Below are 24,745 nucleotides of genomic sequence, written 5' to 3' on the forward strand. Positions count from 1 at the left end.
GTAGTTTAAAATGGACATTAGTTAGTAAGCCCAGTAAATATGTATCTATGCTGAAACAAGAATACAAGAATGACTGAATGAGGAAACATCTTAAATTCTAGGTCTGAACGCGGGCAAATGGAAATTGGGCCTTTCATATTATTCTGATAGGGATCTGTAATAACGAATTTTAAAGATGTATTTTAATGTAAATTGAAGCCAGTTCTCAGTGTGTATCACTGACTGGCGCAATGACTCACAGGCAGCAGAGTTCCAGCTAGGATTGCCTCAGGGGTGGGGCTAAGGCTACAGAAACAAGCTTGACGTTCTTTAGTCACGGATACGCTCTGCATGCGGCAGATAAAGACTAGATTGATCACAGCATCGAAACAAAATAATGTGAAATAAACCAGAGCTTCTGTCAGCTTCACGTGACAGCAACTCAAAAGAACATAAGAGATGGAAAGGAGAAGAGCCACTTGACCCATTGCGGGTCATTCATTGCTGGCACTCCATTTGACCCAGCGTGTGGTTGTCCCCAGACTGTATGGCATTTCAAGCCCCCTGTCTCCTCCATGGCTAACACTCTAACTTTGAAGTGTAAAGTGTTGCTCCAGAAAGACAAAAAAAAAACAACTATGTTTAAGGTCCTCATTCCAAAACAATGGGAGCCATTATGCTTTGATCGTGTCTGTGTGTCCGTCTGTACATCTGTCTGCACGGTGAACTGACTTGATTTTACAACAAACTTTGATCACACTTTCCTAGCCTCCTATAGATGATTTGTCTTGTGTTTTATGCACATATTTCTGACCTTTGTGTGCATTGTTTTGTTACAAAGCTAGTAAGAAATAATATACAGTATGTCCTGTGATATCTGCATTCGTTTTATAATATGCTGACAAGAGATTCAAACACACCTTTAAGATTTATAGAGGCAGACAGTAGTGGCTAAGAACGGTAGGTTCTGAAGTTGGTCTTAAGGGGGAGAAGGAACATTTATGTTAGCAGTAATAATATAGTGATTAGAGATAGTCATATCCTTTATGGTAATGTTTGAGAGAGTAAAACCCTGAGAAATAAGAATATCTAATGTATAACCATGAACATGTGCTGGAGAGTGTATAGACTGTATGATTATTATTATTATTATTATTATTATTATTTATTTCTTAGCAGACGCCCTTATCCAGGGCGACTTACAATCGTAAGCAAAAACATTTCAAGCGTTACAATGACTAAAACAGTCAAGAACAGATTGTAAACCTGCAACCCAACGAGAGGACTAGAAGTCAATATGGATATTAATGTCTCCAGTAATCAGAAAGTCACTTGAGTCAATAGAAATTAAAGACCACGGCCAGTTATGTAAGAAACTTGAACTGTATTTCGGTGGACGATAAATAGTGCAATAAATAAAAGGCAAAGGACTGGAAATTGTATTCTGAGGTGCTCAAAGGAGGAAATTCATTCACAGGCAAAACTTTAGCAACCAAAGTAGTCTTTTTCTCGGATGAATGGACAATCACTTTATCTAACTACCAGACAACCATAAAGATGCAAATTTAACAAGATGCAAAGCATATCCTACTTCATCTGCAGTAAAAACATGATGGTAACAGCTGGCAAAAACCTTTCCTGAGTTCTGTTTTACAAATGGGCTTTTCATGATCACAAGACCTGTGATTGGGAAATTTTGTTTGTGAAAAATACAGCTGACACAGACAGCATTATTGCTACAGGAATATCTCTTGAATTATATCTGTGTTTGTTCTGTGAAGAGAGTTAAAATGAAAGTCTCTTATAAATGTTTAAACACACACTGTGACCCAAAACAGTTTCCGGGTTCACAGGAGTATGCGTTACCAAGATAAATTGTGCAGAACTGACTCTATTTAGTCTAGAACAAAGAAGAATTAGAGGGGACATGATTGAAGTCTTTAACATCTTAAAAGGAGTTGCTATAGTTAACCTGAACCAATACAAGCACAGAAACCAGACCAGAGGACACAGAAGGAAATTAAGTGGAGACAGACACTCATTCACACAGAGAGTGGTATGGAATAGGCAACCTAGTCATGTCGTTGAGGTCCTTTAAGACACAAAGTTCCGAGATCAATCAGCCACTAGGAACCGGACGAACTTAGAAGAAGTAACATTTAAGCAATGTGACACCAAATAATGACTTTCCCCAAATATTTGGAATTCTCAGAGTGTGCTTCGGAACTTATTGTTGGAGGCGGGGCGTCATTCAAGCTGGCAGGGAGTGGATTGGCTGGTGCGGAAAGAACTGAAAAAGGGTTGGCAGTTTGACTGGCTGGTTTTGAGGGAGGGTGTTGTTTGGATCCAGCTCATGACAGAATTGTGGACCAATCGTGTCTTTCCTGTTGATTTGCTGTCCAGTAGCTGCGAATTGAGCCTTCATCATGGTGTCCTGTCACAGACATGATTTCGCTTGTCTCTAGACCAGCATCAGAAAGTATATTTAAGTAGCTTTTGAAGTTATCAGATTAGTTGTAGATTAGAATGTTAAGGGAAAAAGCCGGTATTTATGCACGGATTGATTTAAAATTTAATTCACAGTTAAGCACTTCAACGTTCCAGCGGCCATCTGTGCAAAATAGAAGCCCACTAGATCTGGAAGCTGATTGGCTGTTCGCACTCAATAGTTTTCTAATTAAAAATAATAATAATTCTAAGCAGTGTTTTTGAAATCCCAACACTAGAATCTAGAGAATAGTTTATTGGAGACCAAGAAAACAAAAACACAACAAAGAAAACATACCTACAACAGATAGGAGAAACTCATTCAGCCTATTTTGTAAACTGTATAAAAACTCTCCTGGTTTATGATATCACGAGAATCCCTTGATGCAATTACACCTTTAATTCACTTCAGCCCAGCTGCAGTATTATTCTGTATGTAAATGATCAGATCTCAGTGGACTGTGGACTAAGGTTTTTTTTTTTGTTTTTTTTTTAGCAAAATAGATACTTTTTTTAAATCTGTGACAGATGCAGTATCCATGCAGTATCCATGCAGTATCCATGCAGTATCCATGCAGTATCCAGGAGATGCAACACAGTGGTTACATTTTCCTTTTTTTCCTTTAATGTAATTAAAACGATATCATTTACGTGTGCATTCTCTGAAAATTATTGAAAGAAAATGCAATACATTTTCACAGAGAGGAAAACTGAAAGCTAGCCAGTTCTGTGTGCGAATCAATCATTTCTTTGCTAATAACACTATGTAACACAATTTTTGGTTCCTGGGTAGTAAGTGTTATTTCCTAATTGCTTATGCCTCAAAAGTATAGAAAATGGCTATTATTCCCCACAAACTTTGCTTTTGTGACCAGGACAGTGATATTTTGAAATTTACCTATTTCCAATGAGAAAACGGGCAAATTTGTGTCTTTTCGTTCACATAAAGTCAGAAAAAAACAACATATGAATCCAAAATAACATGTATTTATACTAAAGTAATACAAAAATGACTACAAAAGATTTAGAAGTGAGTAGTTTTTCGAGATTTACGATTATACTGTAAATCACTTTCACGAATCAGCCCCCAAATGTAGTCTCCCATCATGTTCTCGTTATACTGTCCTTGGTAGCGGCGTTCAAAGTCCAGTATATCCTGGTGGAAGCGCTCGCCTTGCTCCTCCGAGTACGCTCCCATGTTCTCCTTGAATTTATCAAGATGAGCATCAAGGATATGGACTTTGAGGGACATCCTACAGCCCATTGTGCCGTAGTTCTTCACCAGAGTCTCAACCAGCTCCACATAGTTTTCGGCCTTGTGATTGCCCAGGAAGCCCTGAACCACTGCGACAAAGCTGTTCCAAGCCGCTTTCTCCTTACTAGTGAGCTTCTTGGGGAATTCATTGCACTCCAGGATCTTCTTTATCTGTGGTCTGAAGAAGACACAGGCTTTGACCTTTGCCTCAGACAGCTTAGGGAAGAAGTCTTGAAGGTACTTGAAGGCTGTCAACTCCTTATCTAGAGCTCTGACAAATTGTTTCATAAGGCCCAATTTGATGTGCAGTGGTGGCATCAGCACCTTCCGGGGGTCCACCAGTGGCTCCCACTTGACGTTGTTCCTCCCCACAGAGAACTCGGTCCGCTGTGGCCAGTCCCGCCTGTGGTAGTGCGCCTTGGTGTCCCTGCTGTCCCAAAGGCAAAGATAGCAGGGAAACTTTGTAAAACCGCCTTGGAGACCCATCAGGAATGCCACCATTTTTAAGTCTCCTATGACCTTGATGCCATCTCAGAAAAATGCAGATATGTATCCACTTAGGCAGCTGGAACTAAACTGAACTGGTGGGCTTAAGGCCCCTGTATTTATACTACTATTTATATTACTGGAAAGTTCTAGAAAGTTCTAGAAGTTACTCCAAGTTTACTCAGCACTGAATCTATCTGGAATGTTCTGGAAAATAGGTAAATTTCAAAATATCACTGTCCTGGTCACAAAAGCAAAGTTTGTGGGGAATAATAGCCATTTTCTATACTTTTGAGGCATAAGCAATTACGAAATAACACTTACTACCCAGGAACCAAAAAAAAAAAAAAAAAAATTGTTACACGGTGTAATCTGTGTTAATGGGTTGATTGTTACGTTACTGTGGATTACACAGCCAACATTGAGTCTATACTGACATCTTGTGGCTGTAGGACTAAATTACAGATGAGAAAATCTCATTCATACTTGTTTGAGCTGGTTGGTATAACTAGGGAGGACTGGGCTGTTTTATTAAGAGGAAGGAGAACATGGAAGTGTATAGAAATAGAAACAGGCAGCATTCTGCTTCTGAAAAGCTGTCGTGAGATCCATGGCATTAGACAGCTCTGAGGTGCACATTATTGAGATCGTGTGAGTATTGGCAATGAGGCAACAGCACAGACTGGTGTGAGAGAGCAGCTCATGGGAGAACTACTCAGTGAAATAAAGAACTATGTTTACTAGAAGACTGTTTGTAAGGTGGCTTTTCTTTGAATGATTGAAAAAGCATTTTCTTAAAAGTGCACAATAAAATGCAAAACGTTTCATGTGAAACAGTTCCTTCTTGCATTGTCCCGTCCGGAGCTGGCTTTACTTTTAAATTGATCCCTCCCTGCCATCCAATACTCCCCACACCTGGATACCGACAGGGCTTTTACCCTGCCACACTGCCACTGATACATATAACTGTTAGCTGACAGCTGTATTTTTGTTATTGTTTAAAAGCTACAACCTGTGATCTGCATGCCACACTCAATAATCATGTATGTACTCACCTTTTTGCACCATTGTAAGTGTAAAAAGGGGTGTGTAAAGAGGTCTGATGCAACACTCCCCATTAAAAAGCCTTCGCGTCATGTTTGCCAGCTACTTTTTTCACTATTGAGATATGTTGCATTAAGTGGAAGATGTGATTACGCAGGATATGCAAAAGGATGCAACAAAGTGAACAATAGTCTGGCATCCCCACCTGCATGTTTAAATCATTTCAGGATATTTTTGTGATGCTCCCGGATGGTAATCAGGTTAGAGTATTGCAAAACCCGTCCATCTCTATTTAAAACTGCAGTTCCAGGGAAGGGAACCAGGCTGGTGAAGATAAGCACTATACCTCTTATTAACTCATCAGCCGCTAGGAGGAGATCCATTACAAATGCCTAATGACACCACGTCATGAAAACAGGATGATACTGAGATTTGCTACATTAGAGAGACATACCAAGGCATAGGTTAAGACCCCGGGCCACACCAAAACCAAGCTGAGCATTCCACATGTGTTTTTCCAGAGATTGATTAGTTTTAGGTGTGTTGTATAAAAAGCGTAAGGCAGACACATGTGATGTATTTAAGGTCCACGATTTCACCTCTGAATAGTTCATTTTCTCTTGTTATGGAGACAGGATGGAATTATCTGATGTTTTCTAGTCAATATACAGCAAAAACTAAATGAATATTGAAACCCATATGCTGTGTTTTCTGAAACCACTAGAGGGAGCCCTCACACAGCAATTCACAGGCCAAAATCACCTGAAGATCCTTTTCAAGGTCAAATAAACAACAAAAATCTCTAAACTACCACTATCATGATAAAAAATGAAAACAATGAAAACAAAATATTTTCATGAATCTCACTTGCGTTTCCATTCACTAACTATTTTGTTTATTTTTAAAGAAGAGGCAGTTTTCTATTCAGGGATGCCAAGACAGGTAGCGAGCAAGTACTCTGAGTGAAGTTATCTGGCACCTAACTCCCCATCCTCATTTTTACTGCTTACCAAGAAAAGGAACATCTTGGATGGCTACTGTACTTGAGAAATGAGATTCTATTCGGAGGTATTTACTAAGTAAGGGGTCTGAGCAAGGAAACATGGGCAATATAATCACCACCCCTAGTCTTGCTGTAAAAGAGAGTGGTTAATCAATAGCCATGAAACTAACTATTAAAGTTATCGAGCATATCAGATTCTGGAGATAACCACAGGATATCACAGAAATATTCCTCAATGCATCCCACGTAAAACTAAAAACGTCTTTACACGCTTGATTTTGCAACAATGACAGTAGATCCAACACTATTTTGGACTTGATTTAGTTAAAATAGGTCCTTGTGTCAAAACGACGTACAAACCATACAGTCGTATTTATTTAAGCCTTTAATTCTGAAAGGAGAGACGGCTTCTGTTTGTAGAAAAACAAACATATTGTATAGATCGGAGTGTGTGTTAATTATTTAAAACCCACCAAAACCACACCTTAAATAAAGTGTAGTGAAATAAAACTAATGCATTATTTACACGCCTGATTTCCTTCTGATTGTTCATCTGACACTAGGCAACAAAAAAAAAAAAAAAACACAAACTTCTATTTCTGTTACCGGTACTGCTTATTAATGTTTACATCGACTCGCAAGAAATGACTTCTTCAATGCTGCACCATACTGACTTGACCAGTTCTATGCAAAGAACCCCTTCTGGGTGTGTAACAAGCCCCTGACGCTATCCAATCAGACTGAGGAACTAGTAATGCGGGAGATCTGAATTTCGCGGCACGGACTTTGGCGCTAAAACAGCAGCAGTGAGATCAGCTGGGGGGGACCTAGCTGCTGTGAAATCAACCGAACACAGAGAAGACTCAGTGGAGCAATCCAAAAACTCAAATTAAAATCTGATGCATCCTGCAAATATTACTGCTTGAACAGACAGCTAGCTTCATGAAAGCTGAACTACAGACTCTGCTGATTTTAAACATATCAATATTGCTGGAGATAGGAAACGATTTTTAAGAAAACTATTGGCTTGAAATTGATTTGGATTTTGTTTTACAGTTTGTTGTTGTAAGGTGCTATCGTACGCCAAGCTGCTACGTTTTAGATTACTTTAAAAGTAATTATTTATTCAAAGGGAAATGCAAGACTAACTGCTCAATAAGAAGCATTGCATGTACTCTGTATGTCTTGCAATTGTAGTTGCATTCTTTAATATATTTTTCAGTGTTTAGAATTGTATGCAGCTGCAGTTTGTGTATTGCAATTTATATTTAATATTACCTGCAAGTATTGCTGGTAGCCTTACCATGTACTAGTTATAGATTGCAAATACTGGCTTTTTAGCGTTTATAAATCCTGTTTTTATTTGTGCAAAATTGAGCTAGGTGGTCGTTTTCCAGACAATAGAAAATGATGCGGTTACCCAAAGTGGTCCCTTCGGCTACTGGCAGGAGCAGCAGCGGGCTCTCGGTATCGGAAAAGAAGGTTTTGCATGGCATAAAAACTGAATTTTTCAGCACAGGACTATCAAGTCCTCTGATCCACACAGTACCGGCTGGTTATTTCAACCAAATATGCAACACGTCTAATTCTGAGCAGAGAGCGAACTGCATGTACGCTACCCCTCATGGACCAGAGATTAGGGGTACCAGCAGATCTAATTCCGGGAGATTGCCGGTAAGACCATTTATTTAAACATAGCTGTATTCAGCGGTTGTCACTTTTTTAAATGTGTTGATAACTTGAATTAATTTCCAATAGGATCATCTATAGTGTATTAAATGTAGTAATCTATCTGTCTTGCATTTCAGCACGTACAGAGTGTTAGTACAAATACCATTGTCTTTCAGTTTCTATCTGAAGGTTCACTAGTTTACAAAGGGGTTTCAACAACGTCATTTTGTTTTGGTGTAAAGTTTCTAACCTCTACATACAGGTACATGGTGCATTTTTCCCCCTGGTAAAATAACTATGTCAAAGTCGTTTTAAAAAGTGTAATCACTCAAGTCGTTTCATAATGCACGTTATTTTTTTGAGAGAACCCCGTTATTAAGTGAGCGACAGTTTGCATGCACCATATTCTATGGATCTGTGTTGTGCTTGCTTATAAGCTGTCTCTGCAGCGGTGTTGGATCTTCCAAGTGACTCCTCACTTTACGCGGAAGGACAACATGGAATCAAGGAAGGAGGTGACGGGGCTTGTCTAATGATAGCCATGTACTAGTCAGTACTCAAGTCATTTTTTAAAAGCATCTCTGCTGAGGTGGTCGATGCTGTGGTTGTGTACAGCTGCAAGCATTAATGCTAAGCTAACTTGCAGGTTAGATGGGGGATGGTGACAATGTAATAGTTTCCCAGAGTAAAACCCCGAGTTGACAGTTTATACCAGCTGTCCAGACAGTCCGAGGGGGAGGGGTGGGTGGGTAATGCATTTTCATTATTACCACTAGCAATATTATCACAGATGCCCCGTTTATTTTGATTGTCTTGCTTTGCAGGTATACAGATATTTCAAAGAAAGTTGGTGTTGCTTCCTGGTACAAAATCACTTCCTGTATGCTAGTTACCATCTTATGGTCTCGCTGCTACTATTAAACAAGCAAAGAACCAATATATATTGAGCATATAAAAGCATTATTTAAAACGTGTTTCTTCAATAGTCAGCACTTTTTTCTCTCTTCTAAATTACTCCCATAAAATCTATTTTATTGACATGCAGACTATGACTAACTTTTTACAACCTGTGTTTCTAGCAATGCATAAAGTCCATTCATTGCCCTAGAGGCTAGACTTGTATATTACACATATATACATACATTACTAGTTGTCTTTGACAGTTCTGAAATCAAATGAAAATGCTTGGTGGAGGTACATGTATTTTAGTAGAAATACTTAAATTGTAATGACAAATCCAAGATTACTAGTTTCATGTTTTCAAAAAGTAATGTAGTTTAAGTAGTGTGACCAGGGTGCAACTGTGCAAATCAAATTACAAGATGAGAAGACCCAGAGTGGAAGCATGTTGAACACCAAAGATAATGAACAAACCAGCTTTCTGTACCAGGCTGTTGGCCGCTGTCCCTAACTGTATGTGAATGAGCTTATTGGATGTGAGCACAGGGTATTGAACTACACTTCCTCACTGAAGCAGTTAAGCAGTACTTCTGCAATTGACTTTCTATATTTGTTCTCAGGCTTTGTCAGGCTTGATACCTTTAGTGTGTTTCTGTGAGGAACACCTGTTGTGCCCTCCTCCAGTTGAAACCGGTCTGCTCTTGCCGGGTGAGGTCACAGTGCAGCGCTATTGGTGTTCTGATGTATAGAGTTGGTACAGTTGAAGGGTGTGCCTATACTGTTCATCTATTCAAATACAGTAACAATGCTTTCTCCTGTTGCACAAAGCCGCGATACAAAATATATGTTTTGGTGTCAGTCCAAGGAAGCTGGTACAGGATTTTTTTGCAATACAAATTCATCTGACAGGTTTAGCATGGGCAGCAGTGTGGAGTAGTGGTTAGGGCTCTGGACTCTTGACCGGAGGGTTATGGGTTCAATCCCCAGTGGAGGACACTGCTGTTGTACCCTTGAGCAAGGTACTTTACCTAGATTGCTCCAATAAAAACCCAACTGTATAAATGGGTAATTGTATGTAAAAATAATGTGATATCTGTATAATGTGAAATAATGTATAATGTGATATCTTGTAACAATTGTAAGTCGCCCTGGATAAGGGCGTCTGCTAAGAAATAATTAATTAATTAGTTAGTTAAGATTAATGAGGCAAGTGGTTGTATGTTAACATTAGCTTAAATCTCCATATCCCTTTCAGGCACTGTGCCTATGAATGCGGTCCTGGTGCTCGTGAGCTTTCTCTGATTGGTTTTCTTCTGCTTGAAGGGAGAAATATATAGCTGCTAACCAAAGCAAATATACAGTGACAACCAACAGCTAATGTCTTAAGAAACTTCCCTAGTCCCTACCCAGCTCTTGTGTGAAAGTCTTACTTTCCCTTATCTTGTATTGTATGTCATCTAGATAGTTACACAAGGGCATGTTTTTGGTAACCTTTGCTTACACTGCAGTTTGCTCTCTTGCTGAATTGAAAGCAGTTTAGCGTGGGGGTGGTAGTGCTCTTTGACTTGTCAGGGTGCAGCTGCTGTGCAGTCATAGTGGAAGCTTTGCTAGATCACATCCATAGCCTTTGTCTTGAACTGCTTTTCCAGTGTTATCAAGATTGTGAGAATCTGGGGATTATACGCACATACCTTTTATTCCAAATACATTTTCACATGTGCAAGGGATGAGGGATCTACATTCATGATCACTCCTAGTATTTACAGCCTTGTGGGTATTTGGAATGTTACTATTGTCATGGATGGGATTGGAAGCACTGTAGTCAATTGGTCTGTTAGGATGCAATTGCAAATGATTGCCTGAATTTCAAAGCGATGTGACCCCATCTCTTTGCACCTCCTCTTTCAATCCTGCCAAAAGGGTTCCTTTGTTCTGAAATGAAGGTGGTAATGACTGCAAACCATCTTGCATTGAGCTGGTATTTGATGGGATGCACTAGTGTGTTTCATTCATAAATACTATTAAACACTCTAGTTTATAATTTAGGAATGACACCTTTTGACTACAAATCGTTCTGAATGTTTGGATTAAGTTATTTTAGCATTTGTAAATGTAGTATGTGTGACCTACAGTATAGTACAATAGCCAGTCCTGCTTTGACCAATCTGGTGCGAGTAGATCAGAGAGCAGGCTTGCTAAAACTTTACATTGGAAAGTTTGTGTGGATTTAATGGAGGGTTCCTTTCAGCTTTTCTCTATCACTGTTTAAATCAAAATGATTTTAAACAAGTAGTTTATGGTTGCGGGTTTACAATACCTTCGTACACAAAAGGTTGAAAGTCTATCTATACCCAGAATTTCTTCAATAACCAAGGCATTAAATAGGCTACTCTCTTACACTTCAAGTTCCTTGTTTTGTTGTCTAGAGCAGACTTTTGTATGCTGCTGAGCTTTAAGTTCATTTCCTGTTTTAGATATGTTGGGACATATAGCCTGCCTTGTAACACAAGAAATGAATAGAGTTGGAAAACAGCTACATTTTCTTTTGCCTTTTAAGTTGCATATTGTGTTAACCACAGGATAGTTTGGGGTGTGGCACTGAGTTTCACAAAGCAATTTGTGTTGCTCAATACCAGAGAACTACATATTACTGGAACAGGGGATATTGTATTGTTATAGCTGCTTCCGCTGTGATGAAACCAAATTGGTCCCAACCTTCTCACTTTAGCGTCCCCTGAAACTCGCCCAAAACTGATGCACTTAATGGGCAAATCAACTGGAAACCACAATGTGGGGAAGTACAGACATTGATTATGAAGTACAAACGTAGCACAGTTCCTTGTGTTTAATCAAGTAAATAATTCATGAGTAATGGGAGGACCACTTCAGGACGTTAGTCCTCTGTGGGTCTCTTGCTCATTGTTTCCAGGGTTGCCTGATTAGGGCCAGTTAGCTCCCTTCCTCCTCTTTAGAATCCTGTTTGGAGATGCTCACCCAGATAATTTAAGTGTAAACGCTGGCCAGCTGTTTGGGGGTTGTGTCCAGGGAAGGAATGCAATCTGACCCACCCCACCCAGGGGGTTCTTGGACTGCCGTTGCTGTCTGCTTGGAGGTTTCGTACCTTCAGCTTGAAACCCCTTGCATTTTTTGGATTTGACCAGCTTTAATTTTTTTTTTTTGACCAGCCGAAGTACGTGCCGTGAAATTCAGATCTCCTGCGTTAGTTCCTCAATCTGATGTTTTTTGGTTTAGCTTGTAGTTTTAGTTGCCCATGAATTGCCTAATAAACAGGGTTCTCACCTGTGTTTTAAAGGTACTTTCAAAAAGATGAAACACTTCAAACTTTTTTGTAATAATGTACCACTCATATTCAGTGAAACTTTTGTATTTTTGCATTGTATTTACCTTTTTGTATTTCCGATTCTGCATTCATACTGTGGTTTACAGTTCACAATACTATGATGAAATGTTTGAAAATGAATCTAGGAGTTGCTCACAAAACAGAATTCTAGTAAAATAGGTTTATTTCAGTTATGCTTTAAATTCTTGCTACTTGATTTTGCAGAGGAACAGCTGAACACAGGTTTCTGCTCTCTGATTCATGTGGAATCGCCTTTTCATTTCTTCTGCCTACTGAGCAAACAGCTGCTAGATGTCGTTCAGAAACCACCCATTGCTGCAAATGATAGCAGAATTATACTAATTTGGTTGAGAGCTCAAGGGAGCTGTGTGGTTGCACTGAGACACAGCGAATACCACAGCTTATCTGTGCCACAGCACACTTCATATCATCTCAGCACTGCCAGCACTGCAGGCTGGTTTCATGTAAACCACAATACAGGCAGGCTGCGACACTGAAACTTCAATAGGGGACACCCCCGCGCCGCTCTCCATGCACAGAGGGTGCTCGGTCTACACTTTGGTAATTCGCTTACTGCCATATTGGTGTCTTCAAACTTCCCTTTTTTATGGTTTTACAAAATGCTTTTATATAAAACACAAAGTGTTTAAGTTTCCACTGTACAGTGTGTTCTGTTCCTAGTCCAAATAGCTTTAGTTTTAAACCACTGCTTATTTGTTTCTGCCATGTGGGAGGTGTGGGTAGTGGAGTTGATGAAGTCTCCATTGAAGAGGGATAAGGGCTGCTCAATGGGTGGCTGGCTTAGGCACGCCTCTCCATTGTCTCTTGTCTCTTCCCGCCACTGTGCACCCGTAGGATGGGGTCTGCAGCTAGTGTTGTATTGTGAAGCAGCCCACGCATGTGACAATGACAGCAGTGTCTAACGCTTCATCTCTGTTGTTTCTTTTAAAGTATTAACCTTTTTTTCTTTTGATCTATCCGCTTTTTTTAATGTTTTATTGTACTGAGAATGTTTTGTTTGATTAACTTGGAGACAATCAAACAAAAATATATATTTCAATTGCAGCGCTATAGCTAAGCTGCTCATGCTAGTACCTTGCTATAAGTCACGTGGTCTGATTTGTATGTAGCTGGAATACTGCAGCGAGTCTGAGCTCCAGCACATGCAGGGATTGTGTCCCAGGGTCTGTATCGGCAGCTTTGAAATATGTGCACGTTTCATAATGAGGTATAAAATACAAGCAACAGAAGAAAAATACGACACCTGTATTTTTTTAAATATATGATTAGAAAAGGAGAGTGTTTTCTCTGACAATGGGGCAGATCAGTATTAAACATGTTGTTTGGGAACAGTACAAATAGTGTTCCTCAGGGACTTGCTGTATGCCTGTGTAAAAATCTACAAGCTGTGAACCCTGCAGTCAATCAGTACTCCGTAGTATATACTACTGTAGGAACCAATCCCACACTTAGGCAGCAGGGGCTGTCCATGTTAATAGCAGCTTCTTCTCTTTGGAAACCTGTGGTCACACCTGTCGGTGTCTGCAGATGTCACTAGCAGGTGGGTGTTTGGGATGCAGCTCCGAGCTGGAAACAAAGCCATTCTTCTTCCTTCCCTTTCCCGCTGTGCAGACAGCTGCTCAACTTCAGCTGGTTAACCCCTTGAATGCTGGGTAGATTTATTTTGCTCTGTTCTAATTCACATTTCAGCATTCCCGCGGGCGGTGGGGAGCCACTACGATGGCTACTAATGTGTTCTGTACCATGAAGATGCCGACCATGTTGTGGAGGCTCCTAGAGGGAGGGAAATGGCACTGTGGTCTTTGCTTTGACCTGTGACCTAAGGTAGCTGCCATATTGGGTGTCCTGCGAGTTTTTTTCCAGCTGATGGTGACCTCAATCTTGAGAAAGATATTGGCTTTCTACTTGGTACACAATTAGGTCAAGTTTGATTTGTGGGTACTGTACAAGAAGCATGAACCATAAGAGAGGAGGCTGGCGTTTGGCCCATCGGTGGTCGTCCGGTTTTAAAACCTGTTTTGTCAGTAATTTTACAAAGCTGCTATCCGATCTCAAGCTTCTTGAGGGAGTGTCTTATTTGCATGCTAAATATGTTGACATCGACGTTTACCTCGGATAGAATATGGCTACTATGCTGATGTGACATTTTCCATTTCCGTTGTGTGTGTGGTCAATTTGAGTTATTGTCTCCATATTTGGTACTGTACATGGCTGTAGTCTGTTACAGGTATTGCATTATTAAAATGAAAGTGTTTTAACTGCCGATGATTTAACTTCTGGCTGTATGAATAATACAGCTCATGCAGTTTTAAAATGGTGTATTTACTCTTCATAAAAAATCTTCCTGTCAAATTACTTTGTGTTGAGTGAAATCGATAGTACAGTTTACTGCCAGCTGTTTCTCGATTAGAGTACTAAACTGCCAGTTTAACTTGTTACTGTGAACAAAGTAGAGGGGGTCCTGGAGCCAATTAAACACAGTAAAGCGAACAAAGCCACGGACCCAGCCTCCATCAAGTCAAACAGCTCTGCACTGGAACAGCATGCGGTAATTAGATGGTGAAACCCCTTCTGTAACAAAGCCCCGTTTTAAATCTGCCTTGCTGTTATGTAGGCCTGTGGCTTGGCTGTGTGTGTGTGTGTGTGGGGGGGGGGGGGTTGACAATAGCGCTGTCTGCTGTTAGCAGGGAGGCTTGTGGCTTGTCATGGAGATTACTCCTTTGAAGGGGGGTGGGAGACTGTCCTGCTGAATGAATGAGGTCTTGGTCAGGTGACCTCTTATTAAACTGGCTGAGGTCTCTTCAGCGACTGTAATCTGATCTGGTTTAGAGTGAGGCTGACTCGATTCACAACCACCAACAGTGTAATAACTTCTCTTCCTGACGGCTGGCAGGCCTGGAGAACCTGCCTTGCAGCAGCCAGGCACTGTGCCTTAAGAGTTTGAGAGTGCTGTCTCTTACTGGCAGTCTGACTCCTCCCACCCTCTGCAAACATTTCACAGGGTTTGCTGGAACTTAAAAGCTTTTCCAATAATATCGAGGTAAAAATGTCAAGCAGGCAAAGGTTTCAGCGTAACGTCACCATTTGACAAGATGGTTTGCATTACCTCTGCATAGTTTGTACTGAGGCAGACCTGGGGTAAATTTATAATTGCTAAAAGTACAATTAGGTAGTTACGCTGCAGTAATTGCAGTTAATACATATTTCGCTCAAAAGTACCAAATAGCTACACATATCGACATGTTTACTGTATTCTACAAAGCAGTAATCGCAGGTACAAATACAGAAACATACGATAATGTTTTTTCAAACAAATGGGGTGACTAAAAGTGGTTGAAAATCCGAGAAGAATGTTTCGCTCAACGTAAAACGCAACGTGGAACTAAATGATTTAAGCCTGGAAAGGTGTGTAATTGAACAAATTGATTTATTATATTGTAATTGCAATACACACAGGTGTGCCAAGGTTTAAGTGCAGTGATATTATAACTGCAAATCCCAGAGTTACATTGTAAGTGACTCCAGATCTAATATGGGGTGTTGGGGTATTTATGGAAGGTGTAAATTGTATTTGTTTGCTCCCACCCTCAGGCTAAGAGGAAGCTGGATTTGGAAGGCAATGACCCCCTGTATATGCCAGACTTTCGCACCCCCAAAGGAAAAGGCAGGACTGCAGCCAGGCTCCCCAGCCCCATGAGTAAGTATGTGAGGCAGCATGGCCATGTCAACACATTTCCATCCTCTAATTGTACAGCAGTTTTGAGTCTGTACAGCTTTTTACTGTTGGCTTAATTCCACCTTAAAGCTGAATGATTCTGCATTCTCTTGTGCATTTTGAAGGGTCATTCCTAGTGAAGTTTCCTCTATAAAATAGGTAGACTGGCCATGTTCACACACAACCTGGCACCGTTCACATCCCTTGCCTCTGTGGCACAGTAAATACATAGCAGTACAACTGCAGTATACAGTTTTCTATGCAAGCAAATATCTATCTTAATGCAATTTGTAGATGCTTAATTTAACCAAGACCCATCTTTCATAGAAAAAAACGTTTGCAGAAGATACTGGTTAAGTGCCAGCTTGGAGCATTGCCCAGGTGGTTGAAATGTTAAGAATCTTTTCATCCAATCGACTCTTAAGCCAGCTCAGGTCGGAGTTAACTGTAAATGCACTATTGAAGTGTTTTGTTTTTTTCTTCTCGCTTGTCTAAGTATTTTATGTGACAGCAGTGTGTCCATTTTGTTGTGTTAATTCTTTTGCGATTGTAATTGGATTGACCGCAGCTTTCCCTCCCTCTAACCCCTGGTCTCCTTCCTCTTCTCAGCACCCAAATCTCCGGGCGAACGCACGCGCTATGACACCTCTCTGGGGCTGCTCACCAAGAAGTTTGTGAGCTTGCTGAGCGAGTCTGTGGATGGGGTGCTCGATCTGAACCGGGCTGCCGAGATTCTGGAGGTCCAGAAGCGGCGCATCTATGACATCACCAACGTGCTTGAGGGAATCCAGCTCATTCGCAAGAAGTCCAAGAACAACATTCAGTGGGTGTGAGTATTGAGGGCTGTGGAGCATGGTGATTTCACTGTGTACTGGGGGGATGATTTCACAATATATATATAGAGATTAGAGACGCTGGACCACCAAGGTAGGCTTGGTGGTCATGTGGTTAGAGAAAAGGTTTTTGTTCCTGTTTTAAATCCCAGCTGAGCCACTGACTTCCTGTGTGACCCCTAGTAAGTCTCTTAACCTCCATGTGCTCCGTCCTTCGGTTTAGGCCGAGGTCCTTTTGTAGTAACTCTGCGGCAGTTGATGCATAATTCTCTTAAGTCGCTTTGGATAAAAGCGTCTGCTAAGTGACTAATTAAGTTAAGATAGAGGAATCCGTTTTGACTGCCGCCCTTAGCTAAGGGGTTGCATGTTTCCATGTACTGTAACCCAGGTCCTCCTCTCCTCTGTAGGATGGGCGGTGTGTTTGAAGGCTCGGCTGGTTCTGAGAAGCAGCGTGGGCTGAGGAAGGAGCTGACGGATCTGGAGCGGGCGGAGAAGGCTCTGGATGACATGATCCAGTCCAGCAGCACCCAGCTGAAAGAGCTCACGGAGGAGGAGAATAACAAACAATATCCTTCCACTGCTTTTCCATTATTTTGGGACGGGGTTGGGACTAATCTATTCATGCATGTTGCTCACAGAGCCATTTTGGTGGCCAGATTTACATATCCGTTTTGTGGATGTGGGGGGGGGGTTGTATAGTACTGTTAGAGACGAGACTTCCCTTAACATCTCCCAACGTTGGCGTATGTGACCTACCAGGATATCCGCTCGATCCAAAGCCTGCAGGACCAAACCGTGATCGCTGTCAAAGCGCCGTCTGAGACCAAACTGGAAGTCCCAGAGTCAACCGGGGTACAAGCTTTTATTGATCTGCTAACCCATTTTGCTGGGTTGTGCTTCGTCCTACGATCGCCCCAGTGCCAGTATTGGGTTCTGAACTGACGTTGTATTTTCCGTGCCCAGGACTCCCTGCAGATTTACTTGAAGAGTAAGAACGGCCCCATTGAGGTGTACCTGTGTCCGGAAGAAGGAGCAGAGGAGAGCAGCCCTGTCAAGAGCAGCAGTCCCAGCAAGAGGGTTCATGCCATTGGAGCCTGCACAGCCGAGCCCACTGTAGCCAAGCAAGAGCCCCTGGAAGGTAAGCGCTTTACCAGCAATCTCTGCAAAGTAATGTTTAATAGGACTATCCCAGTTTCAGAATTGAATGCCTACGAATTCCAAACAAACTAGTGTATGTATATTCAGATTGATGGTGGGGATTTAAAACAAGGCACTGTATTTGTTATATTTCTCACTAGTTTGCTCTGTACCCAAGAATTGGTTGCAGTAGTATAAACTTGGGGTCTGCATGGTGGTAATTATGTCTGCGTGACAGCCAAAAAATTATTTACTGTGGAATTGTTCCCCTTTTTGATTTCTTATGAAGGCCCGCTTGTGCATTTTTTTTAAAGCGATTTCCTACTTTTGCATCCTTTTTTAAATGTGAGCACCATCTTCTCATAATGCTAAGCTACACACTGAAGACGTCAGCCGCTCATAGGCAAAAATGTCATCTTATAGACCCCCAGGTACTTCTGATTGTACTGCCCCAAATGTCAACACTAAGAGCATATTTCTAATTTTCAAAAGGTGTTCTAAAACGTGTATATAAAACTCCCTCAATCAATTTTGAAACTAAATAGCGTGGTCCAGAAGTTGCTGTTAACACTATTGCCCCCTTCTGTTCCCAGCAGAGCCTCCGAAGTCGGCATGCACTCTTCTGGATGTTGAGGGGATCCTGGGGCTGCCCCCCAGCTTGCTCTTACTGACTGAGGACCAGCTCCCCTCTACCTCCTTCTCCTCTGAGGTGGCCCCCTTCGTCAGCTTCTCTCCCCCCCTCGACCAGGAAGACTACCTGTGGTCCATGGAGGACACCGAGGGGGTCTCGGACTTCTTTGACACCTACGATCTGGGTGACCTGCTCAGGAACTGAACTCTCGTTTCACCAATACCTTGACAAACGAGACCTGCTCGTAGCTAGAAACACATTTGAGAAACTTCAAATATAATGCCTGCTCAAGAACTGGTGTGCTCCTTGAATGGAGATTGGCAGGAAAAAGCTTTGTTTTGGGATTTTTGTGTGTGTGTGAAGCCATTATCTTTTATTTATATATATCTTACTAATGTATAGAGGTGTGTTTTTTCTTATTTTTTTATTTATTTTTTTAAAACCCAGTTAGTCCATTAGGATATCAATTGATAACTCAGGGGAAGTAACATTTCCTCCTCCTTGAGGGGATTTCCTCGTGCTCATACTGACCCCTGCAGGAAAAATTGAGACAGCATTTAATATCAATTCTCCAAAAAAATACAGTAACTCGACAGCCTGTGATTTAATAGCTTGTATGGAGCATTTGAATGCACACTTAACCAAACCTTCCACGTAGGTTGGCCACAGACGGCACAGCCCCTCTCCACCTCCTGTGACGTGGCTTGACTGGCAGCTCTAAAGCACCTCAAGCTCTTTAGAAATCATCCTGACGGTTGGAGGGGGTGACTTCTTTACTGCTTTATCCAGGTATTGAAGGTGGGGTGGGAATGGAGACCACCTTGACCAGTGTGAATTGTATCCAAGACTTTGTGCTGCATACGAACTTTAACACCAGGTACTCTTTACAAAGACTGATTTGTATCTAAGGGAACAGTGTTTAGTTGAAAGGGAGCATTCTGCAGCAAAGGCCCTCATAGGTTTTGTAATCTGTTAAACCAGGCCCCCTGGTTTATGCCGATGGCACCGATACGTTCTGTGAAGTCTCAAGTAGGAATGGTGGAGAAGTGAAGTATTTGGTTTGTATATGTAGGGTTTATTTTGCAGTTCCTTTGCATGTCTCCGTTTAATAATGGTGACTGACTTGCAGTGATGGGCTGTCTTTAGAACACATGGGTGGGTTGCAAACTGTTATAAAGTTGCAAGGTGTAGATCCACTAATGAAGCTAGTGTACTGTTAAAGCAACTAAAACTGCATAGTGTACTGTTAACATTCAAATGGAGCCAACAGCTTTCTTATCTGGCGTGTATTACCCTATGAAGAAATCCGACCATAACCATGGAATGACATTTAGCAGAGTCCCTTACAACTTCCTGTATGTCTTTTAACCATTCGTGGTGTGAACCTGTTCTGTGGCTTTTGTGTTTGGCTTTTAGAACAGTGTAAACTGTCGTTCGACTTTTAAGTATTGAAGTTGGTTTGTAAGTGCACACTAGAGCACAGCGTAACCCGTGCGTTAAACTCTAAACTAGTTCATAACATTCCCCTTTCAGGTGCTCTTTATTCATTCTCTAACTCAGGAATATGTATTCAACGTCTGTGTGTGTTTAGAGGCTGCCTCTAGATGGTGGAATTTCCCTTGGCTGGGATTCAGGGTTTACATACTGTACTGGTATTCAGCCTTGTCATTGCGCATCCCCCTTTTACAGTAAAGTGTGTGTAGTGTATATACAGTGAAGTACTACATAACACACTGGAGCATTTCCTTGACAAATTTCTGCATGTCATTTTTTAAATGTATTTTTGAAGATGTTTTTGCAGTGTATGTATTAAGCTTGTATTAATAGTTTTGAGGTGGGTTTGGGAGATGTGTCCACCCTTGTACAATAACCTGCTTTTGTATTTGATATTTTGGCACAAGCAATATGTTCTAAACAATATGTTAAGCCCTCACACATACATTAGTGGATACTAATGTATGTGTGTGTTTGCATATAATGCTTTTCTAGTTTAAAAAATAAAAAATGGGTTGCTGTCCTTTGTGACCACCTCTGTGTTCATGCATCAAATGCAACAAAGTCTTATTAAGTAGACCCTTCTGAACACATTTATAAAATTGGCAAATTGTGGTCTCCTGTATATTCAGATTGAACTGAGTAGTGGACCTGTTCACTTAATACTATCCTGTATGGCTTCTAAAATGAAGTGATGTTTAATGGACTCTTTGCAAAGGTACATTTTGGGAACCGTTACTCCCATGTATTTATTGTTCTTGTGATGTTGTATCTTAAGAGTTGAATGGACTCTTCTTAACATTTGCATGTCTATTGTAATGGATTACGCATTCTGCATGGGTTTGTTTTTCTGAATGAATGGTGCCCTACATGTAGGATACGTCAACCTGCATCTAACATTGGTTCTGGGCTCATATGACAAAATAAGCTGTTTCTTGTGCTATAGTGGTGCTATGAAGCGATTTACTCTGGTCTGGCTCACCTTAGTAACTTTGATACCTCACACAGCCTAGTAACTGGCCTGTTTTAATTAAAATGTGTATTTTATGCCCAGCTTAATTTTGTATCCTTGAAATGGCAGCTTACTGTAAATATAGTAATTGCTCTAATGTATTTTTATATTTGTAATTGTTTGGGTGGGGGGGGGGGGGGCAGGGGAGTGGTATTTTGTTTGTAATAATCTTATACAATTTAGAATTGCTGTTGCTAAATATCTATTGTTGGTAATGACAAATGTTTTGCTATTGGTCGCTTGGATGATGGGTGATAGAGTGGGGTGTCCTGTCTAGTAGATTAGAGATCTGTTTATTTTTTTTTTAACTAAGGTGTCCATTTTTACAGTTCTAGCTTTTTGTGTGTGAAAACATTAACTTTAATGTTAACTTAATCTTGAAAAATCAATGAAAAATATACAGCATTACTAATACTTACTGATTTTTAATTTCCACCCATTTTGTAAAGTCTTTAAAACCTTCAATGACAAATGTTTCGACCACAAATAAGTATAAACATTTGTCATTTAATTTATTTTGTCTTAGTATTTAATGTTTTAAAGCAAAAACTAAAGGAAAAACCATACAAATAAAGCTTTATCCCTTTTATATAGCATTCTGTGGTAGTCTTGCCCACTGTCTTCCAGTATCTATCGCTCATATCCCTGCTGGGAGAGGTTGTTGTTATGGTAACGCTTCTCGGGTTTAAAGCTCTGTGGGAAGTAACTTTTTTTTTTGGGGGGGGGGGGGGCGGGTCTTGGTTGGTTTTGTAAATCTAACTGGTGTTTTTATAAAAGCCTTTTACTTTTCAAATTGTAAAATTGTACATACATTTTTGTATTTATAAATACAGCAAGCTTTGTTTTAATGGATGTGTTCAGAATTTGTGTTCCTAACTGTGTAGAGAGCTGTTGACTGTAAATTGTGGCACTTGATTTGTACAAATGTTTTAAATAAAGGTTTTTGAACCATGACTATACCGTTGAGGGAACGCGTCTGTCTTCAAACACTGCTTCATTATTGGACTTGAAGGACTGCCTTGTAGTTGATCCTGCTCAAGTGGTTAGATGTCAATTGTTTTGTTCCAAAGCCTGTCATGCGCGTATGTAAGGCGTGGCTTGTTTGTATGAAAGTGCTGTGCTTTCAAAAGAAAGGTTTCACTTCATGTTCTTACAATCCTCATATTTACTAAATATGTTGTCCGCAAGTTCCTACATTGCATGGCTGCCTCACCGACTCAATCAAATCTCTTCCTCTATTTTCTTGCAAGTGTTTTTAAACATTAGTTTTAATCAAACTGATGACCAGTCATTAAAGAGGCTGAGTTTACACTGAGGGTAGAGAGAAAGGCATTGCATAATCATTTGATTGCTGCCCCTTGACATTACTGTTAGGCCCTTTTGAGCTGTCACTAATAGTGTGTTAAAGTGATTGTAGCTAAAAATATTCTCCACCAAGCATATCCATTCATTAAGTCTCAAATGTGCAGTTTTGAAAGAAAATCATGTTCTAGCACAAACGCATTGTCGTTTTTAAAAGTTATCTAGTACTACTCTAGGTTCACTGTTTTACAAGCCGTGACTGTCTTGTACTTCCTGGGTCATTTTCCCCAAGTGTCAAATTGACCCCACCCCTTCGTTTGCTTCTTCCCTGCCAATAACCAATCAGTTGCTTCCCCAATAGACTGACATGCTTTCAGCCAGTAATATGCTTTGACCCAGAAGACACTGCTGAAGTGAATTGACCCAGGCAGTGTAAAAAGATACTCCAAGAACAAGGCATAGAAACTTTATTTAACCTAAATTCGAACAGGATTATGTTTTAAAGTGAAAAAGCTTGTGTGCTGTAACATTTCTTTTAAGAATGCACATGTCATGGCTATTAGAAATGACTAAGATTTATGGAATTATTATTTGTGACAATTACTCTGCAATAAATACATTTGCATGACAACCTGATTTTATATATTTTATATATTGGACTTCATGCAGAATGATTTCTAGTTTGTACGTAATTCCCACTTATGTTTGATTTACCTCTTGATTTCACATATTGGCCCCAGTTTGGAGTCACGTTGCCCTTATGTACACAGATTTAAAATGTGACTTTTTAAATTTGCAGGTTCAACTTGTATTAAAGCCACCAACTGGTTACAAATCTGTACATACAAGTCACTCTTTTAAAAGCATTAAATTCCATTCATGCTACCAACTCTGAATCCCACAAGGCCAGTACTGGTTCTAGGAAGCCACAGACTGTTGCCTTTCACGGAGCAGATGCTGGTACTATTCCACCTTTTGAAGTGGAGCGCTCCTGGGTTCAGCGCTGTTCCTTTACCAGTCCTAATGTACTATGTACAGTGGCAGTTAAGCAGTGCAAGAATGTTCTCAATAATGATATTTTTGACTTTTGCTACCATATTTTTAATTGATGTCAAATATATTTTTGAGGTTGGGACTGTCGCAATAGCAGAAGCATTAGGCCCACAAAGTCATGCCAAGCCAATATTTTAGACTTTAGAAATCTAGTAAAAATCCAGTCTCTGAGAAATGTTTCTGAAAAGAAAAAGGTGGCAGGTAAAAAGCTGCTCTGCACTTCCCACTTGTTTCCACTGGAGGGAGCCCATCTACTGTAGTGATAGTACATTTGACTCATTTGTTTACAGCAAATATCAATGGTGAGATATGGCAGAGTTTATGATGGCAGAGGGGAAAACAATAACTCATACCGTTTCTGGTGCAGGGATCATGAGTTAAAGGAGTTCTAACCAACATATTAAAATCTCGGTTCTTAGCACTAACAATATAATTACAGGTCCCTCTTTTCTTCAATGAATGAGCATTGGTTCTTGTATTTATGCTTGGAATATGCAGATATATAACCAAATAATTTTTTGATTTTACAATTTTGATAATGCATTGATTTTAAAGCTTTACAAGTTATATTTGCATTGCACCATCCACACTGCTACTTGCAGACCTGCATTTCAGGTTTGCAATGCAAAACAGCTCTTGCTTAACTCCTGGTTTCCTTTCTGTTTAAACTGCTATTCTCTAATCCCTCAGGACGCACTAGTGCAGACTCTCAAGGTGCTGCATGTTGTTCTGTAACACTCTGCTGATGTTATTACCAGACTAAACAAAGCATGACCAATCACTGCAGCTCCACAAATGCATCCTGGAGTTATTCACTGACATGTTTATGATCAACACGACTTGATGTGAAAGAAATTAAAGAAATTATTTTATAAGAAAATCCCCATACAGAGGTGAGGATAAGAGCCGATATCTTTTACATAGACAATCATTTAGTTGTATGGATGTGTAATTTAGTTAATTAAATGGTTAATCAATGATAATAGATATGTTTTGCTATTAGCCCAATATTAAGATGAACTACATACATTCCGTAAAGTTATTTATGTACAAACTAACAGCCAACTACCTTCATTCAAGAAGCACTTGGTGAACTACATTGAAGTAAGTTGTGATTTTGGTCTTGGCTCACAATACAAACGATACATACCTCTATTATGATACAATATATCGTACAGTGTGTAAAGTCTGGCATGACTTCCTTGCATATTTCACACATTTAAAGGATATATTTTTCTACCCTTCTCAACAAATCAGTTTCAATAGCCAAGGATGTCTTCTTTCAGCAGCCTCTTCAAGCTAAACCAGCTCAAGTCTGGACTATGGAACAAGAACCTGGATATCTCTGTCTCAGTACATTT

At 40.3% G+C, this 24,745-nt stretch overlaps 1 protein-coding gene across 2 annotated transcripts; it reads left to right on the forward strand.

The window, feature by feature from the left end:
- The first annotated feature begins 6,918 nt into the window (after positions 1-6,918).
- Positions 6,919-21,983, forward strand: LOC131699722 (transcription factor E2F2-like). 2 transcript variants are annotated; one of them, XM_058997622.1, is made up of 7 exons: positions 6,919-7,928; positions 15,799-15,904; positions 16,532-16,751; positions 17,163-17,321; positions 17,493-17,607; positions 17,719-17,893; positions 18,486-21,983. In XM_058997622.1, the coding sequence occupies exons 1-7, from the start codon at positions 7,662-7,664 to the stop codon at positions 18,725-18,727; spliced, it is 1,284 nt and encodes a 427-aa protein (XP_058853605.1). In that variant the 5' UTR covers positions 6,919-7,661; the 3' UTR covers positions 18,728-21,983. The 2 variants fall into 2 exon arrangements, with proteins under 2 accessions (XP_058853605.1, XP_058853606.1); XM_058997623.1 differs by having other exon boundaries at positions 18,489-21,983.
- Positions 21,984-24,745: the final 2,762 nt, after the last annotated feature.

The sequence above is a fragment of the Acipenser ruthenus genome, chromosome 23 (assembly GCF_902713425.1).
Source record: "Acipenser ruthenus chromosome 23, fAciRut3.2 maternal haplotype, whole genome shotgun sequence".
NCBI classification, from domain to species: domain Eukaryota; kingdom Metazoa; phylum Chordata; class Actinopteri; order Acipenseriformes; family Acipenseridae; genus Acipenser; species Acipenser ruthenus.

What these genes read in the sequence shown, in the direction of transcription:
- LOC131699722 (XM_058997622.1), top strand. Translation starts at nt 7,662, where the DNA reads ATGATGCGGTTACCCAAAGTGGTCCCTTCGGCTACTGGCAGGAGCAGC. An exon ending in CAGGCTCCCCAGCCCCATGA is followed by an intron (nt 15,905 to 16,531) that starts GTAAGTATGTGA and finishes TCCTCTTCTCAG; the next exon opens with CACCCAAATCTCCGGGCGAA. An exon ending in CAAGCAAGAGCCCCTGGAAG is followed by an intron (nt 17,894 to 18,485) that starts GTAAGCGCTTTA and finishes TTCTGTTCCCAG; the next exon opens with CAGAGCCTCCGAAGTCGGCA.